This window comes from Mytilus galloprovincialis, chromosome 9 (assembly GCF_965363235.1).
Source record: "Mytilus galloprovincialis chromosome 9, xbMytGall1.hap1.1, whole genome shotgun sequence".
Classification (NCBI taxonomy): Eukaryota; Metazoa; Mollusca; class Bivalvia; order Mytilida; family Mytilidae; genus Mytilus; species Mytilus galloprovincialis.
In genome coordinates this window covers 4,006,821-4,025,562 of record NC_134846.1, presented here as the reverse complement: position 1 = coordinate 4,025,562, position 18,742 = coordinate 4,006,821, and the positions used below count along the sequence as shown (strand labels likewise).

General features: G+C 31.8%; 1 protein-coding gene across 1 annotated transcript; it reads right to left on the bottom strand.

The window, feature by feature from the left end:
• Positions 1–5,826: 5,826 nt before the first annotated feature.
• On the bottom strand, positions 5,827–11,994 carry LOC143046595 (somatostatin receptor type 2-like). Its single transcript, XM_076219747.1, has 3 exons — positions 10,614–11,994; positions 8,905–8,984; positions 5,827–6,291 (listed from the first exon to the last, which is right to left on the bottom strand). Exon 1 carries the CDS (start codon positions 11,951–11,953, stop codon positions 10,637–10,639), a length of 1,317 nt encoding a protein of 438 aa, XP_076075862.1. The 5' UTR covers positions 11,954–11,994; the 3' UTR covers positions 5,827–6,291; positions 8,905–8,984; positions 10,614–10,636.
• Between the last annotated feature and the right edge of the window lie 6,748 nt (positions 11,995–18,742).

Below are 18,742 nucleotides of genomic sequence, written 5' to 3'. Positions count from 1 at the left end.
CATATCCGATATCATTTGTGAAACGGTTATTCCATAACGGTCAACCAACTCGTGATGGCGTCCGTAAAATTTACGAAGGGATGATTTCAACTTCACCATTTGGAACTCTTGGTTTAATAGCTTCCTTGTGAGCAGCAAACCTCTATCAAGAAAATCATGATAGGAAATGCAAGCAATGTAAGGCATGTACATATATAAACACTCACGGTTGATTAATATGGAAAATTGATACGCTCGATGCCACATGAGCAAACCCTTCCCATAGAAATATACATGGTATTTTGGAAGGAAAGTTTTGCCTTGCTCCAAATGATGTCAAATTTATATCAGTTGCAGTCAACATTAACTCGTTTTCTTCCCAGTTGACATACTTAACACATGTTGCTGATCATTCCATACGAATGTACTGTTTATATTTGTCTTTTCTGTACGACTGTACTATTCACAAATTATAAACAAATAAGTGACCAATACATTCGCCCGTAGTATCAGTGCCACGACACAAATTATCTTTTTTAGTACATATGTTTCAAGTTTCACCTCGGGTAAAGCTGCCCTCAGGCATGGTTTTGAAATTGCTGTCCTTAATAGAGCTTTCTTACAAATTGACGAAAGGTACGTATGATTGACGAATCATACGTAAGACTCGTTTTAGGGATCCTTTATTTTGACATATTTAAATATTAGTCGTGGAACTGCGGACAATTATTGTGCATGCAACGACACTTATTAAATTGGATTTTTCTTTAGATATATTTAGGATTTCGGGACGTCCGATAGGTTAGAAGATGATTATTGATACCACCAGGTCAGAGGAGATAACACTACAAAATATTCTAAATATAGAGTAGTCAGACAAAAAAAAAATGCCCCTAGAAGACTAAAAACCGGCCCCTTCCCCACTCTTCAATATAACAATGTTGCACTGTTAACCTAAGAAAATGTCAAAGCAAATACATTGTCTCTTCCCTAACAGAAACACAAATACTTCCTTGATTCAAAATTTGCAACGCTCAAAATAATAAAATGAAAATGAAGAAAAAAAGATAGTATTTATACTATGCCATATGCTGGTGCTCGTTTCATAACTTTTGAATCATCGCCTCTCCCCTGGTAATATTCATTGCCCCCCTCCTAAATGTGTATAAATGATACACCGGAGCAATAGAACGGTTATTTTAGCGTATAACTTCGCTTTGCCTTTAGTCCTGAACATTCCTGAAATATGAGCCACTGGACGATAAGTGACAACATCGCGTCTATTTTCCAAACATTTGTATTGTTCAATCGTCATTATAAAATCAACAATATATATGTTGCAAAATTGTAGATTTGTTTTCTTGATATACAAAGCCTTTTTTTTCTAGATTTATTCAACATTACTTTTTAAAAACATTGTAGCATCATTTTTTTTTAGCAAATCTCGATATTCCATTTTGACAATTTGCTAAAAGTGTACTGTAACAAATAAAAAATAAATGTGAATCTTGTCGAGCCTCCTTAAACGTACTTCAATAACGTCATTGATTAAATGTTTATCGTGAAACTCGTGCTTAAAAAATTCCCGCGGAAATGTGTGTACTCGTGGTTTACGTAAGTAACGTATCGGAAGTAAGTGTATTTTACACTATTTTTTGATTATATTAAAATCGTGTATTATTTACGATATTATTTTTTTTTTAAAATAAACTTAAAACAAAGACTCTTAACTTTTATTGTAGAAATGAAATACGTGCTCCCTTTTACATATCATTCAACGGAATGTCGGGGAGGATTCGATATGCAACACACAAACTACGAAATGTTTGTAACGGAAGTAACATCAAGCATAGGAGGTATGGTAATTGGAAGAGAGGAACTTCGTATAGAATATGCTTGAATAGTTCTGTCTTAGGCTAAGTGATCATCAATTGCATCAAGGAGTTTAATAACTGCTTTATCTACTAAAAGATGTATAATGCATCGGAAATCCTCATTGAAGAAATACCATACTGGAACTGTGGAAACAATATTGATGGGAATTATATTATAGGAAACTGAGTTTACAAATAGCTATACTTTATTGAAATATTTCATCAGGTCTTTGTTACCAATTTTCTTAACGTAAGTATACATTGGTTCGCGATAAAGTTTCTGAATAAGTACATTAACGTTAAAATAAGTGTTATGAATATATGGCACAATGGATAGGATAACGCCCGGACAGACTTTATATATATATTTGTTACATTGTACACAATTATTTTTAACCAGTGTATATATGTTACAAATATTCCATTAATTTGTTATGATCGTAATTAATGTTTTGTTGAAAATGACAATTGAATTAAAAATTAAAAATTATCATATATCACTGCAACAACACTTAATGCAGAGTTTTTCCGTCACAACCGATCCTTTACATAGACAGAGAAGTACAATAGTCTTACAGTAAACAACTGTTGCAACAACTCGCTGCAGTAGGTTGCACCTATACCAAATTATTTGTATCGATTGTTGATTTATTAAGTCATCATTTAGCATTAAGTATTTGTCTCGGGACGTACAAAATAACAACAACAACTTATGATTTTAAGAAAAATTCTTATTATTACTTTGATTCTAATAGTACTCCGAGCATATCTTGAAGAAGTGTGTTTTTTTTTATTGTTGACACTCATTATAATAGAGTTGTTTAACAAAAAACTACTACAAAACAAATATATTCTTACCAGCTTGGACTTCATACAAATATTCATCGATGCAGAATACCCGAACGTTCGCTATGGCAATAAATAATGGTTACATTCGTGTTTTTCATCGAATTATTGATGACTGTCTAGACGGTCTACATGTTCTATCTTGAAGTTAATATTGTTGCGATACTTTCAGAAAAAAAAACCTAAATAACAAAAATAACGAACTCCATGGAATTTTCTAATCTGCAGGTCCATTGTCCAATTTGAACTGTAATACTCCTCACTTCATACAAGCATTTTCTTTTGTAAAATATGAGGGATTAAACTTGGTTTTACAAAGGTACCAGAATCATAGTTAAAGTCTTCTAAATAACAGCAACAGTAGTATATCGCTGGTCGAAAGTAATAAATCGATTGAGAGAAAACAAAACCCGGTTACAAACCGAAGCAAAATATAAGAGAAATACATGTACAACGGAACAACAGAAACGCTAGCGTGCAACAAAAACAAACGCTGCTTTACATAGAAACGGACTATATGATAACATATTCCTAACTTGGTACAGCAAACCTTACGCATGTACATGTTTTTAAGAAACGATGCCAAATATGCTAGTCTCAGGCTACATGTAGTAGTTAATCTGAGAGCAGATCAACGTAAAATGCTAGCTTTGTGTATTCTTCCTATGGAGTTTATGCATTTTTTTTACACATTTCACGAATTATATTGAAAAAAGCCCAACAGAGTTGATAAATTAAAATGCAACAAAACCATTGCAAACATTACCGTTGAATACAATAATCCATTTATAGTTGGCCTCAAAAGATAAAAAAAAAAAAAAAAAAAAAAAAAACGGCTATGTACCTACTACTTGCTGGTGTTGTGTCGGCATGATTATATATAAGTTATACTGGGACTAAATTTATACCAGAGCTGACTTGTATTTCTCAAACACCAAAAAAATTCTACGCCTTTTTATCGTGGTTAAAACAAAAACAAGTGTCTTTTTTTCAAATCGCCATGGGCTATTATACTATTGTGCTATTATCAGTATGTTGTGTTAATTCTACGCCTTTTTATCGTGGTTAAAACAAAAACAAGTGTCTTTTTTTTCAAATCACCATGGGCTATTATACTATTGTGCTATTATCAGTATGTTGTGTTAATAATTGCTATATTAACTGCATGTTAACGCATTTGATTATTGAAATAGGCCTTCATACGAAATTTATATTTCTACTTGACTATCCTGCATTACATTTATAATTAGAGCAAATGTAACAGAAAAAACGTTAATGTTAGTTTTTAGCTGTTCGTTTGATAATGATTTAATCGTCTGCGGGCTAGATAAACAATAAAACGATAAAAACGATTCACTTATGTATAATGTACTATGAATGAACTTCATATACTGTGTGTTATTCATTAAGTTTTTTTTAATAAAAATCTTCTGATTATTTTAAAAAAAAGTCATCGATCATTATTTTATCACATTATTATGTCGACACTTACTTTGTGATATCATTTATTGTTTTGATTTTATTAACTTAGATATTATATATATTTCCGGTTTGAATGGCTGACCACGGTTTTCCAAGCTCCGGAAAATAACAACAGTTAATAATTATGTACAGAAGATTTGAGAGTCACTCCATCCACTCAAGCAATACACAATACGATAATAAAAAACTGTCTAATTACCTTTATAGTTCAAAACACAACAGTTTTCCCCTTTGCAACCATGAGTGGTCAAAATAGTCAAAATTCGGCTAGTGACAAAATAGCGGGTTCATACGTAATGGCACTTAAACACAACAACAACACTGAGATGATGCAGAACCTGATAGTGAAATATTCAACGTCAAGCCGGTATTCATTTTAGCATGAGACATTTTCAGAAGCTTAAAACTAGATAAGAACAATCACCTAACGCATACAGAATTATTCAAATGCATTGATCTTACAATACCCGCCAACCACATAAATGGAGTTCAAAGAGTCATTGGAGGGGTATGGCGTATATACCCAGACAGTGAGGAAGACTGAGACACTCCTGTGGTTAATTCCATCACAGTAAGGAAAAAACGCATTAAGGTCTACTTAAGAAATCCAAAATGTGTAGAAAAAGAAAGCCCAACAACGGTAATAATTAGAATAAAGAATATGATGGACAACTGGTGAGATATCTACAAAATTGGCACCTTGATGTTCTAAACTACTACAGAGAGAGATTACGGAATGATGGGTTCTTGACAATCTGTCAAACAGGTGACTGGATCTTTCATTGCGAACCCTGCTCTACCACAATTCCTACAAATATAAAAATTGGCAAATACCGTGGCCTTATTTTCTACAAGGGTCAAATAAACCAAAACACAGAAATTGAATGTACCAAATACCTGCAAAACGGTCATAAAAACAGACTGTAACAATGACTAGAAATGCAAGACATGCGGTACAAAAGGGCACATCTCTAAGGATTACACAGCTGATGTTGATAAAAACAATCAAGCTGAGTTAGAAGTGTCGTCCGAAGAGTCAGATGAAACAAATGAAGATGAATCTGAAAAAGGTTAGGAGATTATTTTATCACAATCGACCGAAAACCTGCTAGAAACACCACATACTGAAGAAACCAGTACAAAGGCTGGCTTTCCCAAAGATACAAACAACATACAGGTACCAGACCAAAACCCATCTGAAAAGAACTCAGACAGACTAGCACATCAATCTCATAAAAACAACTTGAAAAAAAAAGAAAAAAACAACAACATTCAAATCACAAGGAACAACGCCCGGTCCACTCGATAAATACCTTGGGACAACCCCCGCAGCGGAAACAGCAACACGATCTTCCACCACACCAACTGATACACTGCTTGACCGTGAGATAGCTCAACAAAACCAAGGACATTTGATCATAACATATAACGATCCGAAAACACATAATTGTCCAAATATAAAATACAACTATGAATCATTGTAAATACTGTTTTATATTTTTTATTTGTTTGTCTATATCTCTTTTAAGCCAAGTAAAATTAAAAAAGAAAATAAGTCATAGTGTGATATTACTTCAGATTTTATACACTTACTCATATATAGAATCATAATACAATGAATATAATAATTATACATATACTTGAACTGTTTAAAAAGAACACACTGGCTGCTAGAAGTAGAAATAAAGATAAAATGAATAAAAGAAATCCAACAAAAAATAAAGTTCATGAAGAAAATATCCTTGATGAATACCAAATAATTAATACACATAAATCTAAAATATTTATGCTTGCCCAATAAAAAAATATTTATCAGTTTAAATTCACATATAAGAATTTATACTTTGTCCATTTCCATTTCACACTAAACAAATTTGGATATCCTATTTAATCCACATATTAGGAACACTTCAAATGTCCAATTTAATCCGCATGGTAAAACCCATCCGTCTAACCTCTGTAAACAACCATATTATTAGTCAATATGTTCCTCCATAGAAATACACAAGTACTGATTTTGCAAACTATAAACATTTCGATTGTTTCTAAATTGATCGTAATTTTCTACACCATGTACATGGTCCATACTTCTGTCAAAACATCAGATCATCTAAAAAAGAAAAAAATAACCATGAAATTAAAATACATGATATCAATAAAATATATATGTTTTTTTTCAAGGTAAATATATATAATAGTCTTAAAATATGTTAAAAAGTAACAGCAAAATCTAATATATATATGAACAAATTTATAAAACTATGTGTTTAATAACATGTCCGCATGCTTATATTTGTTTATGTTGTAATATTGTATTGATGAGTATGTACATTGTCAAGTTTGTGTTTATATTTTGTTAATAATACATGCACATATTTCAAATATAATCATATACCAATGTTTTTTTTATAGTAATCATAAAATCAAACAATTAATGAAAATATGTCGTGAATATGAGGTGAAACAATTATATCTTCTTTTTGCATCTATGTCAACAACACATTTAAACTCTAATTTAAACAATGGTTGAAAATCTTCATATAATATCACTAAAATGTCAGTACATTGCTGGGTCTTCCAAGTGCTCCACGAAACCTCTTTCTAAATTATTATCATCTAATTTATTTGCAATCAAAGACGGGCTGCAAAGTTATTGTGAAACTGCTTATTCTAGAGGTGGCGTGAGTCAGATGTGGATACTTAAAAATTCCAAAGATATTTTAGAGTACATACAATCTAACTCTCTTTCATCTTGTAACAGTATTAAACATTTGACTTTTCTACTCTTTACACAAGTATTCCACATTTTAAACTAAAAGTCAAATTGAATGAGTTTGTATTGCGTTGCTTCATAAAAAAGAATGGCCAACGTAGATACAAGTATCTTGTCTAAGCGAGGGATAAATCCTACTTTGTAAAGGATCACTCTGATTCAAAGAAAAATTTCTCTTAAACTGATATTTTCAAAATGCTTGATTTCTTGATTGAAAACATATTTGTACGTTCGGAGGACGTGTTTTTCAACAGACTGTCGGCATTCCAATGGGAATAAACTGTGCCCCTCTACTTGCCCACTTGGTTCTTTATTATTATGAGGCTGACTACATGCCGGAACTTCTTAGGAAGAAAGATATGAAGTTAGCAATATCCTTCTCTACTTTCCGCTATATAGATGATGTTCTTTCACTTAATAATTCAAAATTTGGCGACTATGTGGAACGCATCTATCCCATCAAACTAGAGATAAAGGATACTACAGATACAGTTAAGTCTGCCTCATATCTTGACCCACATCTAGAAATTTACAATGAGGGTCGGTTGAAAACAAAACTTTACGACAAAAGAGATGATTTCAGCTTTCCAATTGTGAACTTTCCATTTCTAAGTAGCAACATTACAGCAGCACCTGCATACGGGGTATATAACTCCCAATTGATACGATATTGCCGTGCTTGCATTTCATATCATGATTTTCTTGATAGAGGGTTGCTACTCACAAGGAAGCTATTAAACCAAGAGTTCCAAATGGTGAAGTTGAAATCATCCTTTCGTAAATTTTACGGACGCCATCACGAGTTGGTTGACCGTTATGGAAAAACCATTTCAAAATTGATATCGGATATGTTCCTTACGTCGTAACTACAATCCCCTTCCCTTTCATGAATGTGACCTACCGAATTAGACTATTTACCGGATTTGTTATCACATAAGCAACACGACGGGTGCCACATGTGGAGCAGAATCTGCTTACCCTTCCGGAGGACCTGATATCACCCCTAGTTTTTGGTGGGGTTCGTGTTGTTTATTCTTTAGTTTCACAAATGATAACGGATATGTTCCAATTGTCGTAACTAAACTACAATCCGGTATCCCTTTCCGTGAATGTGGCCTACCTTTATTCTTTAATTTTTCTATTTTGTGTCATGTGTACTATTGTTTGTCAGTTTGTCTTTTTTCATTTTTAGTCATGGCGTTGTCAGTTTGTTTTAGATTTTTGAGTTTGACTGTCCCTTTGGTATCTTTCGTTCCTCTTTTAGGTCAAAAAGGGGAAAGAGAAAGATTACAATTATGGACAAACAATAAAAAATGTAACATCCTTTTCATGCTAGAGTCACATTTTACAAAAAAAATATGAAAAAACAATAAATAACGAGTTTGATTATAAAATGTATCATAGTTATGGTAACACACAATCAAGAGGGGTATCAATCTATATAAAAAAGAATTTAAAATGTAAGACAATAAATGACATAAAAGATACAGAAGGTAGAATAATCCTTTGGGTTTTTTATTCTAGGAGGTGACATGAACGAAACCCTCTCAATTAATGATAAACTAATAATAATACCCCAAGAAACTACAAACCAGTGAATAGTTTAAAAAAAATAATAAAGAAAAATAATTTAACAGATATATGGAGAGAACTTAATCCAAAACAAGTCAATTCACATGGAGAAGGAAAATTGATACAAAAATAGCCAGTAGAATTGACTACTTTTTGATTAGTCTTGATATTAGACCACATATTATAAAAGCAGATATTCGACCGTAAATGATCTCATATACTGATCACCAAGCCATTTCTCTACAAGTTAGACACAATTCAGAAGAAGGAGGAAGGGGATTATTAAAGTAAATAATAGTATACTTAAAGAGCAAAATTATATTGACCTCATAAATAATTTAATCGAAAACTATATAAAAAAAAACAACAAATACTCACCACAAATTTGAAAACTCTCGGGGATATGTTTAAATCAGAGGTCAGAACTGCAACTCTAACTTATTGCAAACAAAGGTCATCTGAAAATAAAAATGATATAAAAAAAATTAGAAATAAAATTAAGAAAATTTAATGAAAAAAACAAATGCAGCCCCAATTATGAAAAAAGAAATTAAATCTATTGAAAATGAACTTGTACACCTATAGTCAAACATAGTTAAAGGTGCACAAGGTGCACAAATAAGATCTCGAGTACAATGGTAAGAAGAAGGCCAGAAAATACTAAATTATTCCTGGGACTTGAAAAATCAAGAGAAACAAAAAAGAGTATTACAGCGCTTAAGGATAAAGTTCGATATATAAGCTATATGTTATAAACATAGAAAGATCATACTATGAAAATCTTTATAAAAGTACTTCTCCTAATTTAAAAGATATTAAAAATTATATAAATGAGACCAACATTGATCACAAACTATATGAAGTATAAACTGATTCCATGGGAGCCCCATAACAGAATGCACTAAGGCAATATTCCAAATGAAATTAAATAAATCTCCAGGAATAGATGGGCTTAGTGTAGAATTCTATCGCACTTTTTAGAGTAATTCAAAAGAACTTATTGTTGAAGTTCTTAATTAATGCTATGAAGAAGGAGAACTAACAACCATACAAAAGATAGGGATAATATCTTTAATTTACCAAAAAAAAAAAAAAACCTTTTTCACTGGATGAATATACATCAATTACACTATTAAATGTTGATACAAAACTCATTGCATATGCAATAGCTCAACGCGTAAAACCAGTACTAAAAAATAATTTATGGCGATCAAAATGGTTATATCAAAAATAGATAAATTGGTTTTAATATACGCCAAATCTAAGACATTATAGATTATGCTGAAACCTTTCATATTGATGGTGCGTTACTTTTTATTGACTTTCAAAAGCTTTTGATTCATTATAATGGAGCTTTATGTATGCGGCACTTACAAAATTTGGTTTTTCCAAACTCATTCATTAAATGGGTTAAAACATTATATAAGAATTTTAAAGGCTGTATGCTAAATAACGGTTGGATTTCAGAAACAAACTTATAATGTATCTCGTAGGATACGACAAGGGTGTCCATGCAGTTCTCTAATTTTCACAATAGCAGTCAAAATTCTCGCATGCAGAATACGGCAAGACACTGACCAACAGTAATGAGACTAAATTAACTAACGGAATGAATCGGAAACAAGTCAAGGCTCAGTGATGATGGTCGTACTTTGACCTATAATGGTTTACCTTTACAAAATGTGACTTGGATGGAGAGTTGTCTCATTGGCTCTCATACTACATCTTTTTATATGAAGATTAAAAATTATACACCGTTAAAAATGAGTCTATATATGACAGACTTAAAACAAATGACGAAGACTATGATTGTTGTTCAATCACAACACAAGACATAGGAACCGTGGGTATATGTAACTTACAATTATGAACACACTTTTAATCTTAGAATACTATATATTTCCCTTAATACATGTATGTAGCAAAACAGGTTTAGAGTGAGTCGATACTATAACTTTATGAACCTCCACTGACAACTAATTCGATTGTTGAAGGGACAATTGTGAACGACTGGCAACGTTAAATACACACGACCTACACCAGCAATGTTATCGAGAATCACCGTACTATGAATAAAGTATACCTACCATAGAGAACAATTTCCAGTATTCTAAATTTCATCTTGCTGCGTCTGGCTTTCTTTATCTACATACACACTGCTAGTTTCAAGGAGTGAATTGTTCACGTTTTCGTCTGATGAGAGGAGAAACCCCTTATTCGATGTTTTCATTGTATCAAGTTCAAATTTAGGTTTGTGTCTTTCATTTCTTTTCTCGCCATGTTTTTGTGAAGATTTTGGATACACACTGTTACATGTATCTCCGGCTGTTGTTTTTCTATCTAACTCTATTGCTGCTACGCATTTAAAAGCTTTAGCAAAACTTCTCCTGAAATTGTCACTTAGAAAGGCATACAATAACGGATTAAGCATGCTATTTGCAAATGTTAAAACTGTAAAAACATTAAACAAATATATTTCCCAGTCTTCTAGTCGTTGGTATATAGGCATAACTGTCAGATTTATCTGGAAAACCCAATGCGGCAACCAGCAACAAACATAGACTAATATAACTGCTAGAACAAGCTTGGTCACTTTTCTGTGAGATTTACGTTTTCCCTTCGATTTTATCATCTGACCAACACATGTTAGTCTAACAATAACGGAAGAGTAAAACATAGTTATCATTGACACGGGAATCGCAAAACCAAGAAGGAATGTGTACCAGGTGAAGGCCTTTCCTTGTGGAAGTAGCTGGTTTGAAGGCCACTGAATTGTACATGTCTTTAGAGATGGATCTTTGTACTGTGAAACAGTGGTTGAATATAAAATTATTGGCAACATGACCAGAAACGACAACGACCAGATAATTAGACATATGAAATAAGCTATATTAAGTGTGCGATATTTTCCAGACCTTATCGGGTGGCAAACGGCTAGATATCTATCACCGCTTATCACTGTTAAAGTTAAAACACTTGTAACAAAATTGATCGAATACAGTACATTGTATATTTTACACATCGCTGTTCCGAATATCCAATGTTGCAACAGAGTTGTCGTTATGATAAACGGAAGGCTTATCAGAAACGATGCATCTGATATCGCTAAATTAAGTATATATAAATTTGTTACAGTTTTCATTTTTGCAAATCGCAGGACCACATAGATCACTAAAGAATTCCCAACGATACCAACAAAGAAAATTATGACGTATGATGTGATGAGAAAAATAGTTATTGCCGCCTTATTGAATGTCATACCAGCAGAAGGTGTAGAATTATTCATTCCTTTCGAGTCTGTTAAGTTGAAATCACAATAGTCTAACATATCAGTAACATTACGTAATAGCACAGTTAAATTAGAGTCTATATCGGTTACAGCACTGGATATGTTTCCAGATCCATTTAAATGTGTTACTGCATTCATTTTGGCAATTCAACAGCTTTGGAAATTTTTTGTTTTCAAATTGAAGCCTGTAAAGAAAATAAGACAACTACAGTTTGTTTTATACCATAGCATTTAGTTAGTAGGCAGACACATCTACAAATATACAGCTGGGGAAACTTCATGGCAGAAATATAAACTTGTCCCCGAGGGTAACATTAGATCAGTAGTTTAAACTCCGCTCATCATTGTTTTTAACTCGATCCGGTCTTAATGAAAAGGATTGCAAATTTTCCTTTCGAAAGTCAATAGTTCTGTCCGGGCAGTCCTGGTCAAAATCTCAATAACATTGACCAACATGATTTTACAATTACGTTACATGTGGCGTTAAACACAAATATTAGAATAATGCAGGCACTTATATTGTGTTCTGTGTTGCAATGTATATTTTTATAAAAACATGAGGACATTTAAAACGATATCCTCTCAATCAGAACGTTAACAAATACTTTCAGTTGTGGTTAAAAAGAAGTGGTTAAATGTGCTTTAACATTGCAAACTTGCAGTTGCTAGTCAACACAATGCAGATTCAACTTATCATTTTATTATTTAAAGTTAGAATTTTGATGATTTAATTCATCATCACACTGTCTTAACTTTACATGGAAAGCGTCAATATAATTAATATATGACAGTCGAGGCTTTCCATAACAAAGTAAGACTGTTTATATCGGCTCATGTGCAGTTAAAAAATGTTCATATCTAATGTTGTCCCCAGAAACATAATGGTAAATGCATTTGGAATAAAGATCGGCAAGGTTTTGTGTAAGACAAGAGCCGTAGAATACAAGCGCTGTAACATTTATAGCAATAGCAATTTTTTTATATAGGATGTCGATATATTTTTCTATAAATGAACTTGATCTTATACTTAATAGAAAAATGAAATAAAAATGGGGTCACCGTTCGTTTATGATCACAATCTGCCGAAAGAAACATACATTTTTGAAAAGGTACCTCTGTTCAACTGATAGAAGAAATAGAGGTAATATCGAAATAAAAAAGGAACAAAATTACAGATATCGCTCAAATTTTACAATGGTACTATATAGCTATTTTGAATATAACAGTATTAAAGTGTGAAGTACATTTTGTAACTTCGATTTAAAATTCAGTTGATATAAATCCATTATTCTATTTGAACACACTTTATTGAATGGTCGCCTCGTGTAGAGAGAGTGTTATGCTCTCTGTACATTAAAAAAAATTACAACAATCCTCTAACTGTCTAAAGGGTCCATAAGTGACCAATTGCTAAATATCTTTTCCTATCCAATTTACCCTCATTTTCCAGTCCCATTTCAAATTTCTCGCCTGGTTTTCCTGACCATCTAATTGCATTTACTATTCATTTGTTCTCGAGTTGAAAATTCTCTAAATATTTGCCACTGGACGTTATCCCAAGTTCAACGACAATCATTCAATCAACATGTTTTTTATTTAATTTATTTCCTGATAAAAGTTTATTTATTTATTTGTACTATCATGAAGTCCAAATATTTTTCTCATTTAGTTCACAATACTTACCTCACTTAAAACACGTGGTACCGTAGGAACATGATCACGTCCAGCGCCAGAGGACGTGGATTATATATTGAACCTTTTTGGTGTAATATTTGGATGTTACCTATTAATATTACTCAGCTGAATTATTCTGTAATCGTGGTATTTTAGAGTCGCAAGAAAAAAATATTTGACTTCATGGTTGGAAAAATAATCGTTCACAGATTAAGTTAAAAGTAATAAAATAATAGTATATAGTATATCTACATATATGTTTTGTAACCATTTCAGTTATCATGTTCATTTCCTAGCGTTTCTGATTTTCCAATCTACATGAGAAAAAAAATGAAAATGATGCACATGCTACAGAAACTTTAAAAACGTAGATTCACCATTTTCGTCTTATACAAACACGATATTATTTTACTTTCAAATTAAAAAGATATGACATAATACATTAAATTAATAAATGATGAGTGTTACCGTATGCATGTTATGTACACATCCATTTGTTCTGAAATTCATTTGCATGTACAACACAATAACATTTCTGCCCGTTGCACACACGGCTTCGATTGAATAATAAATTGGCGAGATGACGTATTGATAGCAGTGGCTCTAACCTAGATTTGCTATTTACTTGCATTGATAATATCGTGATGTTATCTGTTAAAGAATTATTGCCATAAGTATTTGCCTGTCAGTGAAGCATCATAACCATTTAGGATACACGTAGTTAGATTAATAGTTATGATTATATATGGAGAAATATAACGCAAATAGCAAAATACTTCAACCATTTAATTACATTTATTGATAAGAGTCTCATAGGATGTAGCAGTACTGTGATAATCAGACGTATGAACGCGTTAGACTAGTACTTACTAGCTATACGCAGTAACAAAGCAGGTGCTACATGTGCTGCATAATCTACTTATTCGTGCGTGGCACATGAAACCATTCCGATAGTGTAAGGGGTTATTATTGAAGTTTTATCGTCTTGTTTGTCGTTTCGTCTCGTTCTTTTTTTTAAATATGGTCATGGTGTTTGCAATTTCACTTTGACTTATGATTTTTTAATGCCTCTTAATAGTTCTGAAACACACTAAGTCTAATATCATTGTTTTTTTTAAAATATATACCTTGTTAAAGGATATATCATTTATATAAAATACCTTATAGACGGACAAAACTCACTTTAATCCATCATCTGCTTAATCAACAGTACGTGTGTCCACTCTCTTATATAGACAAAACATCCTTACTCTAAACCCTCCTGAATTTCGCACTTAACACCTGAACATCCCCTCGCAGAGAAGTAGAAAATGTAAATTGTATACAGTTTAGTCTGAATTTCATCAAGAACACGAAGGCACTTATGTTTCTATTATTTTGAACTTACACGTACTTATGCACGATAATCAACGATTTATACGGAATTGATATTAAATATTGAATTTAATTGATTTGATTATAACGTACACGAAAGTGTACGAAAGTGCAGACATGTATTGGTATCATTAATATATAACTGTTGTGTGGGATATATAGTATAACTCTTAGTTCTGCGAATTTAAAATGCAGTTATTTTATAGGTCGTTTTTAAAATATACAATACATAAAAGCTTCTTCGTTTTTTGTCTCATTTTTCTTGCCTGTTTCAATACTTCTTTACATTCAGTTATACACTATTATTTTCAAAAGGGTGCTTGCAAAAATTTAAATTGAAACCAGTTTTAAAATAAGTTCTCTCCTCTTTAGTTCGTCATTTTTGTTTATTTGCCTTGTTATCCCATGCTTTGTGAAAATAAAGCAGAAAAAGAACGAACAAGAAAGGAAAGAAAGCTGTTATTCTTTTTTTCGTTGATTGGTTCATTGGTTGATTTCTGGAAAATGAATGCGATAGAAAAGTTAAGATACACCAGTATACATAAACACTTGAAACGAGAAGAGAAGCAATAGAAACCATGGCAACTAGAAACCCAACAAACCAGGGATTTTCAAGTGTGTCAGTAGGGTAACCAGATTCTGCTCAAAATAAACATTTGAAATTAAATTGAAAACGTTCTATATGTAGTTTCCCTTTAAAATCACGTGTAGCATTTATAAATGTGTCTTTATCAAGAATGTTGAACAGCCAAAATATCTAGGATTAATGAGCATTGTAAATGAATGAACTCATGATTGTTACCAGGACTAAATTTATTATATACGCCAGACGCGCGTTTCGTCTACAAAAGACTCATCAGTGACGCTCGAATCAAAAAAAATAAAAAAAGCCAAATAAAGTACGAAGTTGAAGAGCATTGAGGACCAAAATTCCTAAAAGTTTTGCCAAATACAGCTAAGGTTATCTATGCCTGAGAAGAGGTGAAACGATTCTACTTTATAAATGTGGTTGAATATCGAAAATAGATTTTATGTTTTATAGAAGAGGTAAAATTTAGTGCAATTTAACCCCATTTCTTTCACAACTAGACGAGGTATTTTTATGAAAATAAATAACTTTTCACAACTTAACAGTATAACTGGTTTGTATGCACACTATAAGGTTTATCAATAATTTACCATGATTTGTCGCATTTTTGACTCTTTAATTGAAAATTAATTGTTTAAGTCCAGTGGCAAATATTTCATACACATGCATCTTTAGGCCTAGGACATGTATAAATTGTACGAATAAACTTTAAAAAAAGCAACGCATATAAATAGTTAAGATTTTTGGAAGATTATAGCAAATTTTTAATTCATTTTCAGAAGAACATCATTCATAACAAAAATCTATCACAATCATATGTACTTCAAGGTCTTTTGGATATAAATAAATTCATTTTTGTTCTGGACTTTATTCGATGTTAATTTTACATAAACTTTTCAACATGCAACCTTCTCATAACATGAATGAATTGTCCATAAAAAACAACGTATAATAGTGCTAAATAACACTTTGATTCCATTAGTACATGAAATTTATATGCTGAAATAATTTATGATTGATATTTAAATTTTACGAACAATACTTCATTAACTTTAACTGCGGGAGTTGATCGACTTGAAATCTGCCATATGTGTGTATCATTTGCAAAATCATTAAAAAGCAACTATTGCATGCATATTAAGGAGAACAATTAAAAAATGAATAAGACCACTTCAGGGCGGAAAACTGTAACAACCGCTGGAAAATGATTTGACCCTGCAACATGTCGCTAATTGACCCCGCAAGGAATTTTGCAAGGGTTTCGTAAAAAGGAAAATAACAAAAATACTGAACTCCGAGGAAAATTCAAAACGGAAAGTCCCTAATCAAATGGCAAAATCGAATGATAAAACACATCAAACAAATGGACAACAACTGTCGTATTTCTGACAAGTACAGGCGTTCTCAAATGTAGAAAACAGTGGTTTGAACCAGGTTTTATAGCGCTAAACCTCTCACTTGTATGACAGTCACATACAAATTACGTTATATCTATAATGCTGCGTTCATAGAATATGCTTCTGTATATCGCTCGTTTTCTACATTTTTTTGTCAACTGGTATCGGACGTCCCAGGTGTGTCTCTTTAGTAAGCTTAAGGGTTTGAGAAGTTGCAGGAATGACCAAAAAAGAAGTAAACTACAATCTATTTTATACATGTTGCTGTTGATGGTCATTCATATATATATATATAAAGCTACGAATATCTCAAATGGTAAATTCATGCAATTATTGCATTTCCTTTTCTAGATGCGCCGAATTGAGATAGAGCCAGTTACCGCTTTACCCAATACAGTTTCAAAATCAATCATTCAATTTTTGAATGAGAGTTACAAAATCCCGAGATCCTGAATGTGTGGAAGTATTAACCGTTGGACGTTAAAGATCAATTCAATTTGATCTATTGGTACCCAAAAATAATCAAATAAATGAAAAAGATACTAGTATGCTTAACTATTTAAACAATTATTCAATATAAAAATAAAAAGGGGAAAACCATAGCTACAATTGTATATAAACAATCCAACTAAAGTAAAACAAAACCCAAACCCAAACAATTTTTATTTTCAAGACCAATACAAATATACAATTAAAGTATTTTCATTCAAAACTTAATTAATTGTATTTCATTTTTAAGTTAAATAAGTGCTGTTTTTTTTATGAGATACAATTAAATTATAATTAATTATTTTAAGTATATTTTTCTTACCTGAATTCGATTATTGACAAAACAAATATGCATCTGCTGTTGAATTAGATCTAACTGACACAGAGAAAACCATTGCACACTGATATCAACACATTCTAATCTGAACGTCCTTCTGTAGTAAAATATATACACGTCCTCCTGACGTATCACAGAGAGTTTTCATTGAATTAAACCACACTATTATCTAATAAACGTTTAAATAGATTTGCTTTACAACGCCTTTGGACGATTCTGTAAAAATGTTGTTATTGATTCTTAAAAAAAAATCATTAGACTCCTGTGTCGAATTTGAGAAAGCAGACAATATAATGATGAAATTAGGAATACAAATCTGTTTAAATTGACCAGTAGCAAAATATTTTTTTTCAAACATACCATAATTAATCTATGTACATTTGATCAGTTATAAACGACAAGAGACAAAATAATTGTGTTTTTTAAATTGATTCTCTAAAAATTGCTTAACAATGATACAACTGGCATTATTTATATTATTTCATATCTATAATTTTTTTGTTCTTAAGTAAACAACACAGCAAGACATGATTTAGCCCTAACCATGAGACAAATTTTATAAACAGCTTCTTACTTTCGGAATATTAAAGCAATTAACAGAATTAATCAAGTAACAAACAAAAATGAACATAGTAATATAAATGTCAGCAATTCTCGCGAGAATTTGTGAGTCAGCAATCGCAATATCAATAGTTACTAATTGACAAAAAAGATCTACAAAAAAGGTATTTTCTGACGCATGGATCGTGTTATCTGTCATCGCTATAACTATATCAAAATGAACCGTTCTGTCATATATCCTTTCATCATTGAAGCTCAGAGGACCAGAGAACTGTGTAGATCTGTCAGTACTCGGTTAATAAAACATAAAAAGGCGTCGAGCACATATCATCTTGTGTAAAAATTAATATGGGAAGGTCATCATTCAAGATTTATTGTATTCTGTTTTATGTAATTGCTTTTATCCAGTTTTCATTCTTTCGTTGTATTCACAATTGCTGAAAATTTATTTCGAATTTGTATATTTCTTCAGCATTTTTTACACCAAAATGACACGGAAATTAACA